The following is a 23,373-nucleotide window of genomic DNA, read 5'->3' as shown; positions in this document are numbered from 1 at the left end:
TCTCAGTCTTAAAACTGTAAGAAACTGAATACTGCCAATAAAAGTGGATCTTTCTCCAGTCAAGCCTCAGATAAGACTGCAGCCCCAACTGACACCTTGACTGAAGCCCTGTGAGACCCTGTGCAGAACCATGCCCAGAATCCTGATCCACAGAAACTGTGAGATAATAAATGTGTACTGTTTTAAGCCACAAAGTTTGTGGTGAGTTGTTATACAGCAGTAGGAAACAAATATAGTCCAACCCCCTCTACCACCGTCACTCACAAGCACTCAGGCCCTATCCTCTCCATGTAACTATTCATAATCCTGATAAGGTTAATAGTCAATAGTTATAATATTACTTTGAATTCACAAATACTTACAGTTGAGTAATATTCTCAAATTAGACTATGATTAGTTTTCTTGTACACATTCATTTTTTCCTGGAGTTAAAAGTAGCTTGGATTTTTTTGTTTGCCTAAGTTTCTATTTATTTATCATACACTGTCCCCAAAACTCTCCTCCAAATGTCCAACTTTTAGTACGTTCAAACACATTAGCTTGTTGAAGATAACAAAAAAGGCACAAGCATAAAGAAGACTGATACATTCAATATTTTAATTTTAAAACCTTTCTCACTAGAAGACACAAAAATTGGTGTAGACAGTCTACACAGAAGTTATTCATGATATGAGAATGACAACAAAATGACAATGAGAAAACAATAAAAAAAAACCAGTAAGAAAATGTGCAAAATATCTGAATAGGAAAAAGTTAACAGACAGCAACTGCCTCAAGTTGAATGCTGCCTAAGTGCAGAGGAGAGAGGATGGCATTTTATCCCATACCCTTTTCTTTGAGTTTTGTACCATGTGTGTATTGCCTTTTCAGAAATACATATAAAAGTATTACTTAAAAGAAAGTAAGTTATGTTTTATATTTAGCCATGTGTAGAAAAGTATCCTATATTTTTCTATGAAAGATTAAGAATTTCCCAGGACACACAGAACCTATTTTTTCATTTCCTTCTTACCTATCCTAACACATAGGACAGGACATGGCTTCCAAACATATTTGTATGTTAAACAAAACCTACCAGTTCGTGGAGGCAATGACCTTGCCTCCTTCCACACATCTGTGCTAGGTGAGAGGTGGTGTTCAGTCAGTGCTTGATGAATTTAATTGCGGTGATATGTATTTTGTCCTTCTTTTCATGCCACTCTGGTAAAGCTTTTATATTTTAAATACTCCTTTGCTTCTTATTCCTTGAATAATCTGTTTCCTAGGATAATCCATCCTTTTATATTGATTAGAGTTTATGAAGAGAAACAGAGAGCTGAATAATCATTTTAGTCAATCATTGCTGTGATGCATTTCAATGATTATAAAGTCACTCTAATTCTTGATTCTTTTTAAAAATATAATTTCAAAATTCACCAAAAACTGGAAATCCATTGTTTCTTTCATATTCAATTTGCTTTGACAGAAATTCTTTACTTAGCTTGTCAATATGGTCTCGAGAGAAGAGATTGACTTCAGGAATGAAATAATGCTCAAGTTGTTCTGTCTTGAGGCACTGAAGAAAGTATGTCACACAGTTATCAAAGCAGAGCTCCAAATCCTTGGAGTGCCACTGACTGTCATCTGGGTCCTGGGTACAGACGTGAAAGAAGGCAGTTTTCACATGATAAGAACAGAACTTATCCAGTTCCTTTCGGTTTCCAAACTTTTTTTTCAGTTGTTCTAAAAGATATTTCATTAGTTTTAAACACTCTTTCCTGTTGAATAAAAAAGAAAACCATTTATTTTTACTTCTTTACAACCTGTTTCATTCCACAAAGAACTTTAGGTATCTTACAGGAAAAACAGAGATATAGTAAACAATACAGATATTATAATACATATAGATACAAAAAACAATAAAGATATTGCGTTGGCCAAAAAGTTCCTTTGGTTTTTAAGTAAAAATAAAAGACACATTTTTCGTTTTCACCAAGAACTTTATTGAACAACGTATTCACTGTTTTGCTCCACTACCTTCTGCCATTTTTCAGGCAACTTCGTAATTCCATCTTCCCAAAACTTTTTATCTTTTTGAGCAAAGAACTGTTCCAGGTCCCAGAACTGTCACAGTCTTCCAGGGAATCGAAATTTTTTTCCATTAAGAGAATTTTGTAAAGACCGAAATAAATGGAAATCCGCAGGTGCAATGTCTGCTGAATACGGCAGATGAATCAGAACTTCCCAGCCAAGCTGTAACAGTTTTCGCCTCAAAGAAATATGAGGTCTTGGGCTTCCCTGGTGGCGCAGTGGTTGAGAGTCCGCCTGCCGATGCAGGGGACACGGGTTCGTGCCCCGGTCCGGGAGGATCCCACGTGCTGTGGAGCGGCTGGGCCCGTGGGCCATGGCCGCTGAGCCTGCGCGTCTGGAGCCTGTGCTCCGCGGCGGGAGAGGCCACAACAGTGAGAGGCCCGCGTACCGCAAAAAAAAAAAAAAAAGAAAAGAAATATGAGGTCTTGCATTATCCTGATGGAAGATTATGCATTTTCTGTTGACTAATTCTGGACGCTTTTCGTCAGTGCTGCTTTCAGTTGGTGTAATTGGGAGCTGTACTGTTGGAATTGTTTGGTTTTCCAGAAGGAGCTCATAATAGGGGACTCTGTTCCAATCCCACCATATACACAACATCACCTTCTTTGGATGAAGACCAGCCTTTGGTGTGGTTGGTGGTGGTTCACTTTGCTTGCCCCACGATCTCCTCCGTTCCACATTATTGTACAGTATCCACTTTTCATCACCCGTCACAAATTTGTTTTAAAAACGGAACGTTTTCGTTACGTTTCAATAGAGAATCGCATGCGGAAATATGGTCAAGAAGGCTTTTTCACTTAACTTATGTGGAACCCATAAGTTAAACACCAAAGCAGTGAACATAACCAAGCTGGTGCAAATGATTTTCAGTGTTTGATTTGGATATTTTGAGCATGTCGGCTATCTCCTGCGTGGTATAACGTTCATTGTTCTCAATTAATGTCTCGATTTGATCACTATCAACTTCAACTAGTCTACCCAACTGTGGAGCATTGTCCAGCGAGAAATCTCCAGCATGAAACTTCGCAAACCACTACTGACATGTTCGATCAGTCATAGCACCTTCTCCACACACTGCACAAATCTCTTTTTGCATTTCACAGTTGCGTTTTTACCTTTCTTGAAATAATAAAGCATGATATGCCAAAAATGTTGCTTTTTTCCTTCCATCTTCAATATTAAAATGGATACACAAAAATTCATCGACTTTGATAAGCTTTTTTTTAAATGCACATTGATATGACAGCTGTCAATACAATCTAACAAAATTGTTTCAAATGATGTTAAAGACAACTAAGTGCTACTAGAGCCATCTTACGGAAAAAACTGAACGAACCTTTTGGCCAACCCAATATATATAAATAATATAATTACAGAGTCATTCTAAAACTTAATTATTTTTTCAAATACATGCTTTAAAGTTTCAAGAACCTATTTTTTCCTTTCCTCTTCCCCGTTCCTGGCTTAAATGTTTTATTCTATCAGGATTAATTCAACTACATGAAACGGGCAGATATTTATATTATCCAGTTATTTAGTACCTAGAAAAATCTTGTTTTAATTTTTATAAAATGACTTTGTCTTATTTTGGCTTACATTAATCATCCAGTTATTTAGCAGTTGACAAAATTTAACGTTTGTAAAATTACTGAGCCTAATCAACAATATGCTTTTCCTAATGCTTGCTTCAGAGCCCGCATATGAAGCCTTAAAGAACTTCCTGTGGCTGCACATTGGGCAGTCTTGTTTTAACCTTTTAACTTCTGTGATCCTTATTCCAGACAACTTTAGGAACTCAAATGAATGATTCCTTTTCAAGCTCAGTTCTTTATGGTGCCTATGCTACCAAGAAAAATAAGTACCCATCTCTCAGTGTTGTTTCAAATTTACCTGGTCAGTCCCTGGCCTTCAACACAGCCAAACCACCTCAAAGCAAGCACCAGCATCCAATAAGAGTGGTCCTTTGGTCTCCTCCCATTATGCAACATTAATATTCACTACCTTGAAGCAACCAGAACACTAAGACAAATCCAATTGTCACAGCTGGTCATGACTAGTGTTCACACCCTTCGCTCTGTCCTACTTTCATACATCTACATCCATATAATCCAGGCTCAGGACTATGCTCCCCAGCACTGCCTTCTTTTTTTTTTTTTTTAATTTTAATTATTTATTTGTTTGGGTGTGCTGGGTCTTAGTTGTGGCACGCACGCGGGATCTTCGTTGCCGCGTGCGGGATCCTTTAGTTGTGGCATGCAGGCTCTTAGTTGTGGCATGCGGGATCTAGTTCCCTGACCAGGGATCAAACCCGGGCCCCCTGTGTTGGGAGCTTAGCGTCTTAACCACTGGACCACCAGGGAAGTCCCACCATTGCCTTCTAACAACACTCTTCCTTAGTCCCTTGGACCTGGCTTCCTTGGTTTCATTCTTACACTCTAATACTCCAGGTCAATCCAGCCATGCACTGCCCCCAGGACTCAACCCAGCAATGATCATCTTCAGGTTTAAACTATGGAGTCAACAAAGAACTAAGCATTCTATTGATAATCTGTCATTTCACAAAATAAGGAGGTTACCTGCAACATTTCACTCCATCAGTTTCACAGCATGTTTTAGATTGTCCGTGATTTTTCAAAATTTCCTTTTCAATGTGAGAGAAGGACAGACGCCATGTTTCTTCTTAATTTCCAAAAGAAAAATAGAAAAGCACTTTACCAAAAACAAACAATATAAACAACACAATATTTAGACGATTTCCTTCATTAAAATATCATCCTGAAAAATTTCTAGAGGGAGATAGACCAAAAGAAGTGAACAGATAAATAATGTGATTACATATTAAAACAAGTGATTTGAACAAGCAAACAATGTGCCAAGATAGAAAAAAAATTGGGGGGAGAACTCAGGGTTTAATACATTTAGCCATGGTAAGACGTATTACCTTTCATATATTGCTAAATACAGTGTTGACGTTTTGTTTCAATAATAATTTGAATTGATTGATTGAAGTTTTTTGTTTATCCTTTTATACCATCCTTGCAAGTTTGGGTATTCACGTAAAATGAACCAGGGAACATTTCCTTTTTTTCTATTTTTTGCGAGTTTATGTAAGAATAGAATGATCTCCCCCTTCTCCCCAAGTTTTAACCATGGATAGCTCTTTTAAGCTCTGACCATCCTATCACTATCTTGTTTTAATCAGAAATTGGTTTATAATTTTAAAATCAATCAATATAATCTGTCACATTAACAGAACAGGGGAAAAACATAATGATCAACTCAACAGAAGCAGAAAGTACAGCTAATAAAATTTAACATTCATTCATCATTAAAAGAAAACACCTCTCAGTAAGTTAAATGTGGATGGAAACTTGATCTAATAACAGGTAGATTATTAAAAAAAAACACAGCAACATGATAATCTAATGTAAAATGTAGAAGTTTTTTCTTTGAAATCAGGAAGGCAGGCTGTGTGCTATCCCTATTTCTGTTCAACATGCATTGGCTAACCTAGCAAGCACAGTTAAGAGAAGGACAAATAAAAGCTATTATTACTGATAGATGATATAACTGTATATGTAGAAAATACAAAAGAAGCTGGGTGACAGGTATGCATGAGTTCAATATATTCTTCAGTCTACTTTTCTATTGGTTTAAAATTTTTCATAATAAAAAGTTACAATTGCCTATGAGTAAATCTAACAAAAGACATATAAACTTTCTGTGGAGAAAATTCAAAAACTTCACTGATGGGCTTCCCTGGTGGTGCAGTGGTTGAGAGTCCGCCTGCCGATGCAGGGGACACGAGTTCGTGCCCCGGTCCAGGAAGATCCCACACGCCGCGGAGCGGCTGGGCCCGTGAGCCATGGCCGCTGCGCCTGCGCGTCCGGAGCCTGTGCTCCGCAACGGGAGAGGGCACAACAGTGAGAGGCCCGCGTACCGCAAAAAAAAAACACCACAAAACCCACAAAAAACTTCACTGGAAAGTATTAGAGGAAATCTAAATAAATGGAGATGTGCACCTGCACATGAATTAGAAGACTCATTATTGTAAATATATCAAGTCTCCCCAAATTCATCTATAGAGTCAACGCACTCACAATCAAAACTCCAAAGACAATGTTTCTGTAGACCTTGACAAGATGATACCAGCATTTTTATGAAAATAAAAGGGTCAAGAATATCTAAATCACTCTTTAAGAAGGACAAAGTGGGAGAGCAGATATCAAGACTTATAAAGTCATATTATATATGACAATATGGTATAGCTCAAGGACAGACAAAGATTTTGGGGGGACAGAATAAAGAGTATACTAAAGCCTACACAATATACAGACAATAAATATATGGGGAAGGTGGCACAGAGATAGGTGTGCTCATAGCTGCTGTATAAATCCATGTACAACATCCATTTATGCCATTCTGAAAAAGGCAAACTATAGAGATGGTAAACAGGTCAGCGGTTGCCAGAGGTTTGGGATGCAGAGGGTTGAATAAGTGAAGCACAGGGACTTTTTAGGGAAGTGAAACTATTGGTATCATGTAACGGTAGATACACGATGCAATGCATTTGTCAAAACCAACAGAACTTCATGGTACAGAGAGTGAACCTTAACATACACAAACTGTTAAAAAGTCACTTAGAAGGTCAAGGGATCTCAAGAAGTAATGTAGACTGCGAAAAGGGACTCAAACTGTATTACGAATGTGTGACACAAACTCCCTGAACGGCATGGGGGCAAAAGGTGTTGACCTAAGTTACTTTGGAAATGGGGTCTGTAAGACTGAAGGCAAAAGGAACTGTACACATGCACTGTGCACACAGGGGAATAGATTTACAATTCCGAACCATCCATACATGTGGATTGGAACTGAACAAGGAACAATGGAGTAGGTGGGTGGCAGATGGTGGGAGCCAGGTTTCTCGCTGTTGGGATGAGAACAGAGAGCAAGGAGAGTAGGTAGAATGATCCACGTGATAACGGATTACAGTTCGAGACATCAGTGTGAATTCATGTACCACTTAAAACAGATACAGGTGGTGACACACGGAAATACCTACAGAGCTGTGCATATGCTGCGGTTAGTAATCATACATGTATTTCCTCTGCTACTCCAGCAGAGCACACATAGCACCCAGGTCATGGCTCTAGTACACTCTCCAATAAAAGGATACAGGGTTCCTTGGAGAAATGGCTGATTCTAGGACTGAAGCAAGAAATACACAAGATGAGCCTGGAGCATCTTGTAGTACCAGAAAGTGAGTTAGTGCTGAAAACAAAACAAACCCCACAATTATGGGACGTTTGTCAAAAGGACACAGGAGCCAAATGAAAGAGCTCCTCAAGGCCAAAGCTGGAACAATTTAAGCAACAAAATGAAAGCAGTACTGAATTATAGCCCAAAATACGAGACAAATATCCATGAGTCCATACTGATATGATTTTAGTAAATAAATAAATGGGAGAGAAGAGGGCTTCCCTGGTGGCGCAGTGGTTGAGAGTCCGCCTGCCGATGCAGGGGACACGGGTTCGTGCCCCGGTCCGGGAGGATCCCACATGCCGCGGAGCGGCTGGGCCCGTGAGCCATGGCCGCTGAGCCTGCGCGTCTGGAGCCTGTGCTCCGCAACGGGAGAGGCCACAACAGTGAGAGGCCCGTGTACCGAAAAAAAAATGGGAGCGAAGAGACATAAATCTCCAATGCAGAATATCAAATAATTTGTGTAAATACTCTGCTCTTGAAGAGGTGAGCTTAGGGACTTCCCTGGTGGTACAGTGGTTAAGACTCCACACTCCCAATGCAGGGGGCCTGGGTTTGATCCCTGCTCAGGGAACTAGATCCCACATGCATGCCGCAAGTAAGAGTTCGCATGCCGCAACTAAGGAGCACATGAGCCACAACTAAGACCTGGCACAAACGAATAAAAATAAATAATTTAAAAAAAAATAAAGAGGTGAGCTTAAGTGTGAGCTGTGCACAGTGACTTCCTTCCAAATAACACAGTATGAAAAGGGGGAAAGAGAGGATATTAACAGTCGAGAAACCTGGCAAACACTCCCTCAGCCAGGTGATCGAGGTCCACACCAGCAGTGCTAAGTCATACTCACGATGTACCCTTGATGTAATAGGATGAGAATGGCATTTCAACTCTGCGGTCCTCCTCCACCAAACTCAGAACTCCAGTCTAACCCACAAGAAAAGCATGAGACACATGCCAAACGAGGGACGTTCCACAGAATATCTGACTGGTACTCCTCAAAACTGTCAAGGTCATCAAATACAAGGCAAGACTGTGAAACTGTCACAGTCAAGAGGAGGCTAAGGAGACGTGACAACTAAATGCAATGTGGTATCCTAGATGGGATCTTGGAACAGAAAAAGGACATTAGGTAAAAATCAAGGAAATCTGAGTAAAGTATGGACTTTAATTAACAAGACTATACCAATATTGGTTCATTAATTATGACAAATGTGTCATATTAATGTAAGATGCTAATAATGGGAAATAGGTATGCGGTATACAGCAACTCTCTATATCATCTTTGTACTTTTTCTGCAAATCTTAAACTATTCTAAAATTAAAAGTTTATTTTAAACAACCATGTTGAAGTATCATTTCTCTCTTTTTGGATTATTGGCAAAAATTCCAAAGGGTTTAATGAGTTCTGTTGTTAAAGCTGAGGGTGAAATGGGAACTCTCATACACTTCTGTGGGAATGCAAATTGGTGAATTCTGCACGGAGGTGATTTTGGCAATACCAGCAAAATTAGATATGGATTTACTATTCCTTGACCAGCTGTGAAAACAGACTATAAAAAGGAATGGGTGCTCAAAAAAAACAAAAACACTAATTCGAAAAGATACATGCACCTCAATGTTCACAGCAGCATTATTCACAATTGCCAAGATACAGAAGCAACCTAAGTGTCCATCAACAGATGAATGGATAAAGAAGACGCGGTATATATATACAGTGCAATACTACTCAGCCATAAAAAAGAACGAAAGTTTGCCATTTGCAGCAACATGGATGGACTTGGAGGGCATTATGCTAAGTGAAATAAGTCAGACAGAGAAAGACTAATACTGTATGACGTAATTTACATGTAGAATCTAAAAAATAAAACAAACTAGTGAAGATAACAAAAAAGAAGACGACTCACAGATAGAGAACAAATGAGTGGTAATCAGTGGAGGGGGAGGGGCAGATACAAACTACTGGATATAAGATAGGCTACAAGGGTGTAGTGTACAACACGGGAAGTACAACTAATATTTTGTAGTAACTGTAAATGGAAAGTAACCTTTAAAAACAGTATAGAATTTTTTTTAAAAAAGGAACGAGTGCTATCTCTACACAGAGCTATGGAGTGATAACCTAGATATCTTATTAGGTGAAAATAGAAAAGTACTTTTTAAAGAGGGGGTGTTGCATATGAATATATATACATATATATATATGTATTTACTTGTACTTTTTAAAAATGAAAGGTGAACTGAAAACAATTATAGGGCTTCCAATCAGAGAAGGAGAGAAGAGTGTAGAGGAAACATAAAGGGAAGCTATCTTTCCCTAAGAATACTTTTTTCTGTAGCTTTGACTTTGGAACCATGTGAATGCTTTATAAATTTATGAAACAAAGCTAAATTAAAATTTAATTCCAATACCTAAAATTAGAAAAAATAATGAAAACAATGAATTTAAGCATACTGAGTTGGGTAGCTTAACCACCTGGAGGAATTTTTTCAAGTGGGTTTAAACTTAGTATTTTGAAATCCTTCAAAAATATACAGAAAAAGTTGAAAGAATTTTATAGTAAACATTCACATGCCTACCACCTACATTCTACAATTAATGTTTTGCTATACTTGCTTTATCACATATTTATCTATCCATCCATAAATTCCTTTTTTTTAAGAAAACTGTTATTTTGAAACAAGTTGTGGATGGGGACTTCCCTGGTGGTCCAGTGGTTAAGAATCCACCGTCCAATGCAGCGGATGCGGGTTCGATCCCTGGTCGGGGAGTTAAGATCCCACATGCCGCCAGGCAACTAAGCCCACACACCACAACTACTGAGCCCGTGTGCTCTGGAGCCTGCGCACCACAGCCAAAGATCCTGCATGCCACAACAAAGATTCTGTGAAGACCTGACGCAGCCAAATAAATAAATAAATATTTGTTTAAAAAATTTAAAAAATAAAACAAGTTGTGGAACTAAGTAGAATACTTTGCCCATAAACACTTCAGCATGAATATTATGAACTGGAGTTCAATATTTATTTGCGTGTGTGATTTTTTAGGTAAGATTTGCAAACAGTGAAATGCACACACCTTAAATGTACCATTTGATGAGTTTTGACAAATGACTACACCTGTGTCATTTGTTTTTTGTTTTCTTTCATTTATTTATTTGGTTGTGTTGGGTCTTAGTTGTGGCACGTGGGTTCTTTGCTGCCACACATGTGTTCTTTGTTGCCGCGTGCGGGATCTTCCTTGAGGCAAGCAGGATTTTTAGTTGCAGCATGTGGGATCTTTTTAAACCCCCATCAAAAAGTTATCATCACCCCAGAAAGTTCTCTCCTGTCCCTTCCTAATCAACCCCCAGCACCTCAGGCAACCTCTGCTCTAATTTTTTAAAAACCATAGATAAATTCTGCTTGTTCTAGAACTTACTATAATTGAGATCATACAGTATGGACCCTTTGTTTCTGTTTTCTTTCACCTGTCTTAATGTTTTTAGTATTCATCCATCCTCTTATCAGTGGTTCATTGTTTTTTGTTGTTGAGTAGTATTCCATTTTACGAATACTACAGTTTGTTTATCCATTATCTTTTGATGGACTTCTGGGCTATTTCCAGATTTGGGCTAGTACATATATTCTTATATAAATGTGTTATGGACTTAATGCTGGATTAGGGAAGATATATGTTTAACCTTTTAAGAAACTGCCAGACCTTTTCTCAAAGGGATTGTACCGTATTACACTTCCATCAACAGTGTATGAATTATTTTTTTTTAAATAAAGCTTTGCATGTTCATTGATTGGAATGTCAAAATTGAAATTGATGAATAACTTTTTAAAATATTTAAATAAATTTAAAATGCTGGGCAGATAGTTTAGATATCTGGGAATATTGTAGTTTTATTGATTTTTTTTCTATTTTAGCACTTACTGCATCTATGCTTTGACATGAGGTATTGAGAAATATGATGAAATGTGTATACAGTCCCTGCCATGCTCATAAAGTATCATTCTGAAAATGAACTTCAATGCAAAGACATACCTTCTAGGTTTATTTTATGTGTAACGATACTTGTACTTAGTTGACATTCAATCTCCTATGTCAGATAAAGTAAACTATGGATGATTACAAGTTTGAAGGAATTTGTATATTTTTTAGTGTAATAAAAACATATACAGATGAGCAAACAGGTTTAGCAGGGCTCGATAACTAGCCCCAGACCACACAGCTAGTAAGGGAAGAAGCCTCAGGATGCAGATCCAGGGCAGTCTGACTCCAAGGCCAGTACTTGCTTTTCTTTATTAAAAACAAACAAACAAAAACAACATTCAAACATGGGCTAGTAGACATTTTAAAGCTGAGTACTTGATATTACTATTACAATTATGCCCTTTTCAATTCCATCTATCACCAAACTCCCATCCTGTAGCCTGTTTAGCCTAATGGCTCTTGAAATGCCAATAGCACGAGTTGATCTTTCACTGCCCTAGTATGTAACATTAACGACTCTTTTATATGGACGTCTTTTAAGTTAACCTTCATGGTCAAGATACCTTGAAAACCACTTCCTTCCTTTGCATGCTTGGGTACCAGGTAAAATGGCTGTCGTCTTAAACTGTTCCTGACTTTTGCTCCAAGCCAGTTACTGATGGGCAGGCCTTCCATGGTGCTAGCAGGCCAGCTGCTTTTGGATTCCAAAGCCAGGATTATATCGACAGATATTTCTTTAGGTTTTCTAACCAGAAGTGTTACTGCAGGGCTCCCTCTTCTCTTCCTCTCCACCATGACATCTGTATCTGTTTAAACATATTAATAAAGAAGAAAGGGCTTATCAATCCACTTTTCTCTAAAAACACAGGGAAAATAACATAGCTATAACTGGAGATCCGTAAGTACTAAGTGTAAGATGAAAATTAGTTCTAAAGAAGAAAATGACCCCACAAGGCAGTGTTTTACTCATTGAGCCAGTATTTATTGATGATACCCATTATGGGGTATATTATCAAGATTCTGTCTGGCATATAAAACGAGTAGCCCCCAAAGACTTTGGGGTTTGGGAGTGCTGTGATTAAATTTTCATTTAAATTTGTGTATGGGGGTTTGGAGGGAAGCCTACATAAGAGGCCAGATGAGCAGCAGGGAGGAGAGGGGTGATTCAGAAGCCCTCAGCGGGAATTCCCTGGCGGTCCAGTGGTTAGGACTCCACGCTTTGGCTGCCGAGGGCACAGGTTCAAGCCCTCGTCGGGGAACTAAGAACCTGCAAGCTGTGTGGCACGGCCAAACTGAAAAAAACAAAACAGCAACAGCCCAGCCCGGAGGGTGGAGGCGTGTTGTACAGAGAGGCAGTGAGCACCAGGACCCAGAGAGCAAGCACTGCTCACTGCAGCATTATTCACAACAGCCAAGATGCTTGAGACAACCTAGGTGTCCTCTGATGAACGAATGGGTAAAGAGGTTGTGGCAAATATAGACAATGGAATATTATTCAGCCTTAACAAGGAAGGAAATCCTGCCATTTGTGACAATATGGATGAACCGGGAGGTCGTTGTGCTAAGCAAAGTGCATGACCTCATTTATATGGAGAAGCTAAGAAAGTCAAACACAGAGAAGCAGACTGTAGAATGGAGGTTACCAGGGGCGGGGAGGTGGGAGAAGTGGGAAGATGTTCATCAGAGAGTACAGAGTTAGGGCTTCCCTGGTGGCGCAGTGGTTGAGAGTCCGCCTGCCGATGCGGGGGACGCGGGTTCGTGCCCCCAACTGCTACCACTTCTCCCAGTTCACTCCCTTCAAAGCATGCATTGCAAAAAAAAAAAACCAAAAAAAAAACAAAATAGAGTCAATCGACATTTAGGAAGAATACCAAGAAAATATAGTAGACTAAAATCAAGAGCAAAGAGTTGTTTCTAGGAGGTAGTAGTCAACAGTCTGCTGCAGGGAGATCAAGAAAGATCAGGAGAGGCAATTAGTAGATATGATTAGATCTTTAAGAATCAAAAGTCAAAGATCTTACCTTCAATATTTTTAATTTCTTCCTTAATGATTTTCCTAAACTTCGACAGCATCTTAGAAGCTGATAATATTTCCCCTTCTAAAAACTGACCCAGAGGATTTCCTTTGGGATTTCTTTTGAACTTCACAAAGTAATGAGCACCACTGTTGTAATATTCTTCTAGCTGAATTCGGGGGACCTCCAGTTTGAACATAACATCAAATTCATTAGGAGCAGAAATCTAAGAAACAGTAAAAATAGCACCAATGTGTTTGCTTGTGAATATTTTCCAACCAACTACAATTTTTTTCCTTAAAATTTCCACTTAAAATCCTACCATGAAAAGCAAGATTTCTAATATTTATACCCTCTGGGAGTGAGACTAGGGGAGCTAGGTGAAGAGTATTGGCTTCAGTTTGTAGGTTCTATACGCATTTTCTTAAAAACAATTAAAAATAATATGCAAGCTTTAAAAATCTGTACCAGTTTTTTCCTGAGATTAAAGCTTGATAAAATTAAAGAAATTTAAGGTGCTACCTTTTAAGTTACAAGCTACACACTGAGCCAGGCCCCTGTCACTGGTCTCAAAAATATGTGTAGTTACCTCCTGGTTAGTTGAGCAAGGGCCCTCTCCTTACAGCTAACAGTCAGCCAAATGAGTATGAGCTCCAAGTCATACACTAACTACGTTAATGTCTTTGAACCACAGCATTTTAAGAGCTTCAGGGAATTCCCTGGCGGTACAGTGGTTAGGACTCCATGCTTTCACTGCCAAAGGGCATGGGTTCCATCCCTGGTCAGGGAGCTAAGATCCCACAAGCCATGCAGCATGGCCAAAAATAAATAAATAAGAACCTCAAAGAATCTTCTTCATCACCACAATAATAATTAGAGCAATTATAATAAATGATTATTTTCCTATATTAAAAATGCACAAGTGTTTTACTCATTAGGAGTATGCTTCAAGTACAGCTATTGGACTGTACTATTCAACACAGTATCTGGTAGCCCTATGTCTTTTTTTTAAAAAATTATTTATTTATTTATTTTTGGCTGCGTTGGGTCCTTGTTGCTGCACGCAGGCTTTCTCTAGTTGGGGCGAGCGGGGGCTACTCTTCGTTGTGGTACGCGGGCTTCTCAATGTGGTGGCTTCTCTTGTTGCGGAGCACGGGCTCTGGGCCCGCGGGCTTCAGTAGTTGTGGCTCTCGGGCTCTAGAGCTCAGACTCAGTAGTTGTGGCGCGCGGGTTTAGTTGCTCCGTGGCATGTGGGATCTTCCCAGACCAGGGCTCGAACCCGTGTCCCCTGCATTGGCAGGCGGATTCTTAACCACTGCGCCACCGGGGAAGCCCTGCCCTATGTCTTTTGACCATGTGAACGTGGCTAGTCCAAACTGAGATGTACCGTGCTGTGCAGTGAACCGTGTCCTCTCAAAATTCATATATTGAAGCCCTAACCCCCAGCGTAACTGTACCTGGAGACAGGGCTTTTGGGAAATAATGAAGGTTAAATGAGATCATGAGGGTAGGGTCCTAGTTGATAGGACTGGTGGACTTAGATGAAGTGAGATCGGTTGCTATGTCTCTGCACACATGCTGAGAAACACAGCGAGGACCCAGGGAGAAGGCGGCTGTCTGCAAACCAGGACGACAGCCCTCACCAGAACCTAACCATTCTGGCACCCTGATCATGGACTTCCAGCCTCCAGAACCACGAGAAAATAAATGTCTGTTGTTTAAGCCACTCAGTCGCTGGTATTTTACTATGGCAGCCCAAGCTGACTAGGACATACTATGGGGGTGAAACAAACACGTGAAGTGCCATCAGTGGGATGAAGTAAAAGCCTCTGAAAATCCACTTTTCCATAAAAGTAACAAGAACGTGGGCAGAAAAGGTCAAATTCAACTTTTTCAGGTCTTTGTAAATTAACCAAAGGCATGCAACAATCCAAGGAGGATTTATTCAAGAAAAATGGTCGAGGGCTTCCCTGGTGGCGCAGTGGTTGAGAGTCCGCCTGCCGATGCAGCGGACACGGGTTCGTGCCCCGGTCCGGGAGGATCCCACATGCCGCGGAGCGGCTGGGCCCGTGAGCCATGGCCGCTGAGCCTGCGCGTCCGGAGCCTGTGCTCCGCAATGGGAGAGGCCACAACAGTGAGAGGCCTGCGTACCGCAAAAAAAAAAAAAAAAAGGTTGAATCCCAGTAAGGACAGTGAGCCTTGAGGGCACCCTAAATTGCCCTTTTCCCATCCCCAGCAGCATTCCCACTGCTGCCCAGAAACCCTCCACCAAGAGCAGCCAGAACTCCGACTTCTAATACCATAGGTTAGGTTTGCCTGTTTGGCAACATCATATAAACTGAATCATATAGTAGGTACCCTTTATACCTGACTTCTTTCATTTAACGCTGTGAGATTCATCTATATCGTTCTGTCTATAGTGGTAGTTTGTTCTTTTTCATTCTGTGTAGTATTCCACTGAATTAATGGAATATACCAAAATAGATTTACTTATTCTGTTGTTGAGTATTTGGGTTGTTTCCAGTTTTTAACTGCTACAGATAGTTCTGAGTTTAACTGTTACAAAGTTGTTCTGAGCATTCTTACATATGCCTTTGGGCGGCCATGAGCACCCGTTGCTATTGTATATGTGCCCAGGAGTGGGGCTGTTGGACCACAGGACAGGCAAATCTTGAACTTTAGAAAAAAATGTCAGTTTTCAAGAGGTAGTAACAATTTATCCTCCCAGCATTAATGCAAGGGAGTTTCAGTTGCTCCACATCTCCTCCAAACTTGGAATTGTCAAGTCTTTCAAAATTTTAGCTCAAGAAACAAAAATCAGTCCATGTGGACAAGGGGAAGAGTGACATGAAATGAAGTTGAAGCGGAGGCCGGGGCTCAGATTCTGCGAGGACCTGTAGATCCTGGAAAGGAGTTCAGATTTTATTCCATCATGTTCATTGAGAAGCCAGGTTTTAGCTTTGTATTTTAAAAATTTACTCTGGCCTCTGTGGAGATATTATAAGAAGGCAAATAAGGAGATTGGAAAGGCAAAATTCAGGTGAAAGATGATGGTGGCTTAGAGGGAGGCGGGGGTGAGCTGCTGGGGATGGACAAAAAGAACATTATAAACTGGAAATCCCACGGGGAATTTCTACAAGAAAACTTCCAGATTTTCACCTAGAATTTGATAATATTACAATAAAATACATGAATGGAAATGCGTCAATATGAATCCAAGTAAAAGAGTTAATGAGAAGTGTCTTTTGTCGATCCCTTTACCAATTATAAAGTTTGGAATCCAACTTTGAAATTTAAGTGTATGCATAACAGAAGAAAATACACCAAAATAACGGTGAATAAAACAAACAGGAATAATACTGTTCTTCTATATGCTTTTCTGAAATTTCCAGGGACATCAACACGGAACAGGGGCAAATACGGGAGAGGCTGAGGAAAGAGGTATGGAGCAGGGGTACTGTTGTGCTGTGGGAACCTACTGAGAGCAGGCAGTGGGTCAACTCTACAATGAACACGTATATACCTTTTATAACCAGTTTTTTAAAAGCAATACATGTTTTAGATAAAACAAATTTCACTGAATTTCCTTCCATCAGCTTGATTTTCAAAAGGAGAGGGGTACTGCTATATTTAAAGTGGATAACCAACAAGGACCTACTGTATAGCACAGGGAACTCTGCTCAATATAAAGTGACAACCTAAACAGGAAAAGAATTTGAAAAAGAATAGATACATGTATATGTATAACTGAATCACTTTTCTGTACTCCCGAAACTAACACAACATTGTTAATCAACTATACTCCAAAACGAAATAAAAAGTTTTAAAAAATAAATAAATAAAAAGGAGAGTGGTTCTGATGGGAGACCGTTCTCTGTCTTTTCGTTCTCTAGTTCTAATAACTTTCTCTTCCCTTTGGACCCTCCACATAATAGAACTGATCGACATTTATGTAGTAAGAATCATGCTCCAGGCAGATTAGTCTGATGCAAGTTTTGCTCACTTGGCTTTCAAGAAGCTTTAGATGGAATTATATGAGTGGTCTTCAGTGCTAAAAGAGTTTTAAGATCCAAAGACCGATACATACACCATCTTTCAGCGCTACACAAGTATCACTGAGTCCATAGCAATAAAATGAGCAGCCGTATAAGGGTTCAAAGTTGTGCAAAACGTTCTGTGACAATGGAGCTTGCAATCTATATGGGAAGCCGAAACAAAACAGCTATGTCACAGACCACAAAAGAACACGAGTCTGAGTTACTTCCGAAGGGAAGTGAGGGGCGCGTAGGAGGTGGATATGAGCCGCGGGAACTGCAGCGGAGGCGCGGCGCAGCTCACCTTCACGCGCTCGTAGTAGCTCCCGGTGCGCAGCAGCGCGACGCCTTTGAACTCGGACTCACAGCTCTGCAGTCTCCGCAGCAGGTGGTCCGTGAGCCTGTTCACTACCTCCGCCGCCTCAGAGATTTCCTGGCGGCTCAGCCTCAACTTGTCCAATACCGCCCGGGGCTTCCAGGCGCCGGGCGCCTCCTTCCCGCGCCCGAGACTGGAGACTGGGACCAGCGGGCCGGGGACCTCCGTGGGCCCGGGCTGAGGTCTCCGCTCCCGAGCGGAGCGCGCGGTGCCCTCGCGGCGAGATGCACGCCTGGGAAGGGGCGGCCCCGGGGCCGCGGGAGGCATCACCCCTTCGGTCCGAGCAGGCGGACCTTCCACCCGGTCCTCGGCGCGGGCAGCCCGCGCGCGTACCGCCCGCGCGCGTACCTGCCGCTTCTCCTGGGGTTCCGGGCCGCTCTTCTCCCTCCGGGATCCCGAAGGCCTGGCGGGGCCGCACCTCCGCGCGCTGGGCCGGGCGGCCTCAGGGACGGCCGGGGACTCTCTAGGCTCGGTCGGGGCGCCCTTCACACGCGGCGCCGAGACCCTGGGGGCGGCGGCTTCCGCCTCCGAAGCTGCTCCCGTCGCCTTTCTGCGCCGCGGGGCCATTGCTGGCGCTCTCGTCTCCCCAGAGGGAGAAGACTCGGCTTCGGAAAAAGGCCTTGGGAGGAGGAGCCAGCAGTGGCGATTGGAAATGAAACTTCAACATCTGGCGGGAACTCACCAAACGCTTCGCGGAAGAAGAGCCCAGAGCCAGGTGGCCACGGGGAGCCACGCCCCCGCCGCGGAGGGGCGGGCCCACGGCGCTCCCGCAGTCGCCCACTTTCTCGCCTTCGCGTGGAGCGGTACCGGCGGCTTGGGAACCGCAAAAACCCAACCCAGGGCAGCGCACAACACCTTCGCGAGCTTTGAAAGCCAGACGCATTTGCCGGCGTAGCGCCTACAAAATTTGGGGGAAACTATAACACCTTCTCGCACATTGAAGTTGACAGAGAAACTTTTTCAGTGTAAGTTTAAATAAAGCATTTTTTTTTATTAAAGGGAAATAGAAAATAAAACTTTTACTAGATGGAATGAGATGTGGATTGACTATAATTGGAATAAATATTTCATATTATTTGATTTTGTAAAAGCACGCACAATCTTAAACTGTGAAGTTCCTATTGGTGAGTTTTAGCCACTGGTTCTCAAAAGCCCATCAAAAAATGGCACGTGCATTTTAAATAATCCATACTGCTTTGGCGTTGTGATTCAAGAGTATCTTAATACAGGCTTTCAAGTATCGCTGTCTAAAGCCAAATCGTTTACAGAAATACGTATTTGACAGGAAGCCCCTAGGTTTAACGTGCCTGGTAGTTTTCTTTTTAACCATCCTAACCATTTTTAAGTGTACAGTTCTGTGTGAAACCATCTCCACTATCCATCTCAGAACTCTTCATCTTGAAAAACAGAAACTCTACCCACTAAGCCATAACACCCCATTCCCCCTGCTCTCTCCGGCTTCTGGTAAGAGCCCTTCTATTTTCTGTCTCTGAATTTGACACTCTGGGTACCTCATGTAAGTGGAGTCATACAGTATTTGTCCTTTTGTGATGGGCTTATTCACTTAATATAAAGTCCTCAAGGTTTATCTATGTTGGAGCAGGTGTCAGCCTTCCTTTTTAAGGCTGAATAATTTCATTGTACGTATGTACCACATTTTGTTTTCCATTCATCTGTCAATGGACAAAAATGCCTTGATTACCTTTTCAAAAGTTTTCTTTGAAACCAGTATTTTCCTATGTCCTTCTCTTTGAACTGTGATGTAAGAGATGTTTTTCTTTTGTAAAATGGAAGGAGGACTATTGTGTAATCAGACTTGTTGTCAAGCAGACCAATTTCAGGGAAATGTAAGTTGAAATGTGGAAAGCCGTTTCCTTAAAACTGCAGGTGTACTTGGGCTGTCTTCCAGGATGTGCAGGAGTATGCCTGCTCCAGACTGAAGACCTCTGCTCTACGGGTCTATTTTTGCTCTCCAAGGGCTCCGTGCTTGTCATGGAATCCTGTAAATGCCTCTATAGCTGGCTTAATGCTGTCTTCCAGCTGTTTCCAAAGTCTTCTAAAGTGCACTGGTGTTAGCTTAACCGAAAACGTGCAGGCAGCAATCAACCAGACCAGAATCAAATACCTCTTCTGCTGACCCGTCAAAGGAGGAAAACTTGTTTCTTGCTCAATCTTGCAGCAGCAATCAGTGTCCAAATTATAGAAGGAATGACTTTTTAGTTGAATCTTGATAACGAGTTTGGATTTTATCTAGTAGGGAAAAACAAGAGATGTGGGTATATATTTTAACTAGATGATTTTATATCTTCCCCTTTATATCTCATGTTTGTCTCAGTAATTCACTCAGTCACTCAACAAATATTTGGCACAAATACTATGTGCCAAGCTCAGTTCTAGGCTCTTGGGAGATATTGATAAACAAAGATCCTTGTCTTCCTGGAGCTTGCATTCTGTCAGGGAGAAACAGACAATAAACATAATACATATGTAAATTATCCCATATAGTAAAAAAGGATGAGCTATATTGAAAAAGGAAAAAATAGTGCAGGAATAATCAGGAGTGAGGAATGGTACAATACTAAAATAGTGAGAGAGTGACATTTGAGCAAAGATTTAAAGGAGGGGATACCCAGGGGAAGAGTGTTCCAAAAGAAGGAAAAGTTAATGCAAAGGACGTAAAGTGGGACTATGCCTAGTTGTTCAAACAACAACCAGTGTGGCTGGAGCTTATGAACTTTGAGGTGATGTGTGGGTTATCAACTTACTGCCTCTCAGCTCCAAACAAACCCTTCAATAAATGCTTTCTGATAAACAACAGAATTCCTTTAAGCATTTCTCTTTTAAAGTGCCCACTATGTTAACTTTTCTCAGTAGAAGTTGCTGGAGGAACATTGCAGGAGAAAGAGGTTTCCTGCAATCTCCAACATAACAGAGGGAGTGGAAGGGGATTGACAGGGTGAAGGTCAGACTTGTGGGTGTGAGAACATCTGGTAAAGCCTGCAAAATGATCCCTCTGGGACCTTGCAGCCTTGGCCTGGCCATAACCTATCTAAAGCATACTAGGCAGGGAAACCAAGATTCCTGCCTGATCTACATACAGCTGCCTGTTATCCACAGGGTCCCATACCAGGCATTTGATCCTTCTGCAAGACCCCTATGTTATGTAGCCCATGCTCTCTAAAGGCCTCCTGCCCTTGAGATCTGAATCCCTTCTTTTTTTTTTTTTTTTTTGCGGTACTGGGGCCTCTCACTGCTGTGGCCTCTCCTGTTGTGGAGCACAGGCTCTGGAAGCATAGGCTCAGCGGCCATGGCTCACGGGCCCAGCCGCTCCGCGCGCGGCATGTGGGATCTTCCCAGACCGGGGCACGAACCCGTGTCCCCTGCATCGGCAGGCGGACTCTCAACCACTGCGCCACCAGGGATGCCCTGAATCCCTTCTTAGTTTATTCTTCCTTGGGTACTCTCCCTCAGCCCTAGGGTACCATATATAGTTTCCTTATATATATAGTTATTCTTTTATTATAGTTAATTATTATTATATTAAACATCTCCTGTTTAATCTACTGAGTGATTTCTATCTCCTGATAGGACCCAGACTGCTACAGAATTGGAACTGGGAGTGGTCCCAGGAGATAAAACCCTAAAGATGGGATTTGGGGATTGGTTTGGTTGTGCCCTTGGGCTAGAGTGCAGTGCTCAAGGAGGAAGAACCAGCAAAATGAGAAGGAGAGACCAGAAAAATAGGAGGAAAACCAGAAAATATTGATGTCTTAGAAGATAAGAAAGTGAATCAAGAAATGGCTGTGAACAAGACATGGAAGCAACCGAGATGTCCATCAACAGATGAATGGATAAAGAACATGTGGTATATATATACACAATGGAATATCGCTCAGCCATAAAAAAAAGAATGAGGGCTTCCCTGGTGGCGCAGTGGTTGAGAGTCCGCCTGCCGATGCAGGGGACACGGGTTCGTGCCCCGGTCCGGGAAGATCCCACGTGCCGCGGAGCAGCTGGGCCCATGAGCCATGGTCGCTGAGCCTGCATGTCCAGAGCCTGTGCTCCACAACGGGAGAGGCCACAGAAGTGAGAGGCCCGCGTACCGAGAAAAAAAAAAAAAAGACATAAACCTGTATTTGTTAGCATAGAAAAATGTCCATGATAATCTATTATGTAAAAAGCAGATCGCAATACAATGTATATAGGTCATAGATAGTATGATCACATTTTCATTAAAAAATAATGAAAATATATTTAAAATTAAAACTTAAAATCCAGTGCTGGCTACAGTGTGATGAAATAATCTTACACAGTTCGTACAACCTGATACAAAGTTTTTAGAAAGTTAATTTAGCAGTTATCAAAAATTTAAACATTGAAGAGTCGGTACTTCCCTGGTGGCACAGTGGTTAAGAATCCGCCTGGCAATGCAGGGGACACGGGTTCGAGCCCTGGTCTGGGAAGATCCCACATGCAGCGGAGCAACTAAGCCCGTGAGCCACAACTACCGAGCCTGCGCTCTAGAGCCTGCGCCTAGAGACCGTGCCCTGCAGTAAGAGAAACCACCGCAATGAGAAGCCCGCACACCTCAACGAAGAGTAGCCCCCGCTCGCCGCAACTAGGGAAAGCCCGCGCACAGCAACGAAGACCCAACGCAGCCAAAAATAAAAATAAATAAAGAGTTCCATAATTTTAAAAAGATATATGTACAAGGATGATCATAATATCAAAAAATTAGAAACGTGAACTAAGAATGCTGCCTGCCATGTTGGTAAACAAAGGATGTTGCAGCCATCAAGCCCACAAGCCCAGACAGTGAGCCCTGAGGGAACTCAGGATGGAAACCAGGAATGCCCATAACCTAGCAATCAACTGCTGCAGCCACCCACCCCCAACGGTGCACGCTGAGGAGACTCAGGATGAGAGAACACAGGATACTGGCCCCGGATAGCTGAGGTGAATATCTAAGGAATGATTTCAGTGATCCAAGACTTTGCATCTTCCCATACATAGAAAAGTGCTAACTTTAGTAACCTGAGATGTCTGGCTTTCTTTAATTAACAATAATCTTTTGATGTTCCAACTTGTACCTGCCCTTGGTTGCAAAAACTCCTATATATCCTGGCTTCCCCCACGCCCACCTCTATGGAACAGTCTCTCAGAGTTATCTGAGATGCTGTCTCCCAGGCTTGAAGTCCTCAGAATGTCTGCTAAATAAAACATAACTCTCAACTTTTGGATTGTGCATTTTTTTTCAGTCAACAGAAACAATCCAAATGCTCAGTAATTGGAGTTGATTAAATAAACTATGGTTCACATAAACAACTGACTATAATACTAAAAAGTGAGATAGATTCATATATACTGGCATAGAGATAGTAAAAAAATACATCGTTTAAAAAAGAAGCAAACTGAAAAGCAATATAATCAGTATTATACATGCAAAATAATAGTAGCATTAGTATAAGTATGAAACACTAGGAGGCATTAGCAACAAAATGCTGACAATTATTATGGAGATGAGGGCCGGAAGGCCTGATGGAAGTTACGGGTTCCTTAACTCTCAAAGTTTTGTATTTCTGGAAGCTTTAAATTGTGCATAAAGAATGATTATTAGTAATGTAATAAGAAAAAAATTA

The 23,373-nt window shown here is 41.4% G+C and overlaps 1 protein-coding gene across 3 annotated transcripts; it reads right to left on the bottom strand.

Annotated features, from left to right (window-relative positions):
* Window positions 1-667: 667 nt before the first annotated feature.
* Window positions 668-18,434, bottom strand: CGAS (cyclic GMP-AMP synthase). 3 transcript variants are annotated; one of them, XM_060167496.1, is made up of 5 exons: window positions 17,663-18,434; window positions 13,331-13,550; window positions 11,873-12,115; window positions 4,647-4,749; window positions 668-1,757 (listed from the first exon to the last, which is right to left on the bottom strand). In XM_060167496.1, the coding sequence occupies exons 1-5, from the start codon at window positions 18,299-18,301 to the stop codon at window positions 1,406-1,408; spliced, it is 1,557 nt and encodes a 518-aa protein (XP_060023479.1). In that variant the 5' UTR covers window positions 18,302-18,434; the 3' UTR covers window positions 668-1,405. The 3 variants fall into 3 exon arrangements, with proteins under 3 accessions (XP_060023479.1, XP_060023480.1, XP_060023481.1); XM_060167497.1 differs by lacking the exon at window positions 668-1,757 and adding an exon at window positions 2,017-2,411; XM_060167498.1 differs by lacking the exon at window positions 668-1,757 and adding an exon at window positions 3,129-3,240.
* Window positions 18,435-23,373: the final 4,939 nt, after the last annotated feature.

Source organism: Lagenorhynchus albirostris, chromosome 12, assembly GCF_949774975.1.
Source record: "Lagenorhynchus albirostris chromosome 12, mLagAlb1.1, whole genome shotgun sequence".
NCBI classification, from domain to species: domain Eukaryota; kingdom Metazoa; phylum Chordata; class Mammalia; order Artiodactyla; family Delphinidae; genus Lagenorhynchus; species Lagenorhynchus albirostris.
The sequence above is the reverse complement of the archived record's forward strand: the minus strand, read 5'-3'. Positions and strand labels throughout refer to the sequence as shown.

Coding starts and splice junctions, on each gene's coding strand:
- CGAS (XM_060167496.1), bottom strand. CDS start 18,301: ATGGCCCCGCGGCGCAGAAAGGCGACGGGAGCAGCTTCGGAGGCGGAA. Junction 12,116..13,330: donor AGAAATTAAAAATATTGAAG/GTAAGATCTTTG, acceptor ATGTTTAAACAG/ATACAGATGTCATGGTGGAG. Junction 4,750..11,872: donor GGAAGGAAGTGGTTTTCAAG/GTATCTTGACCA, acceptor TTGGAAATTAAG/AAGAAACATGGCGTCTGTCC.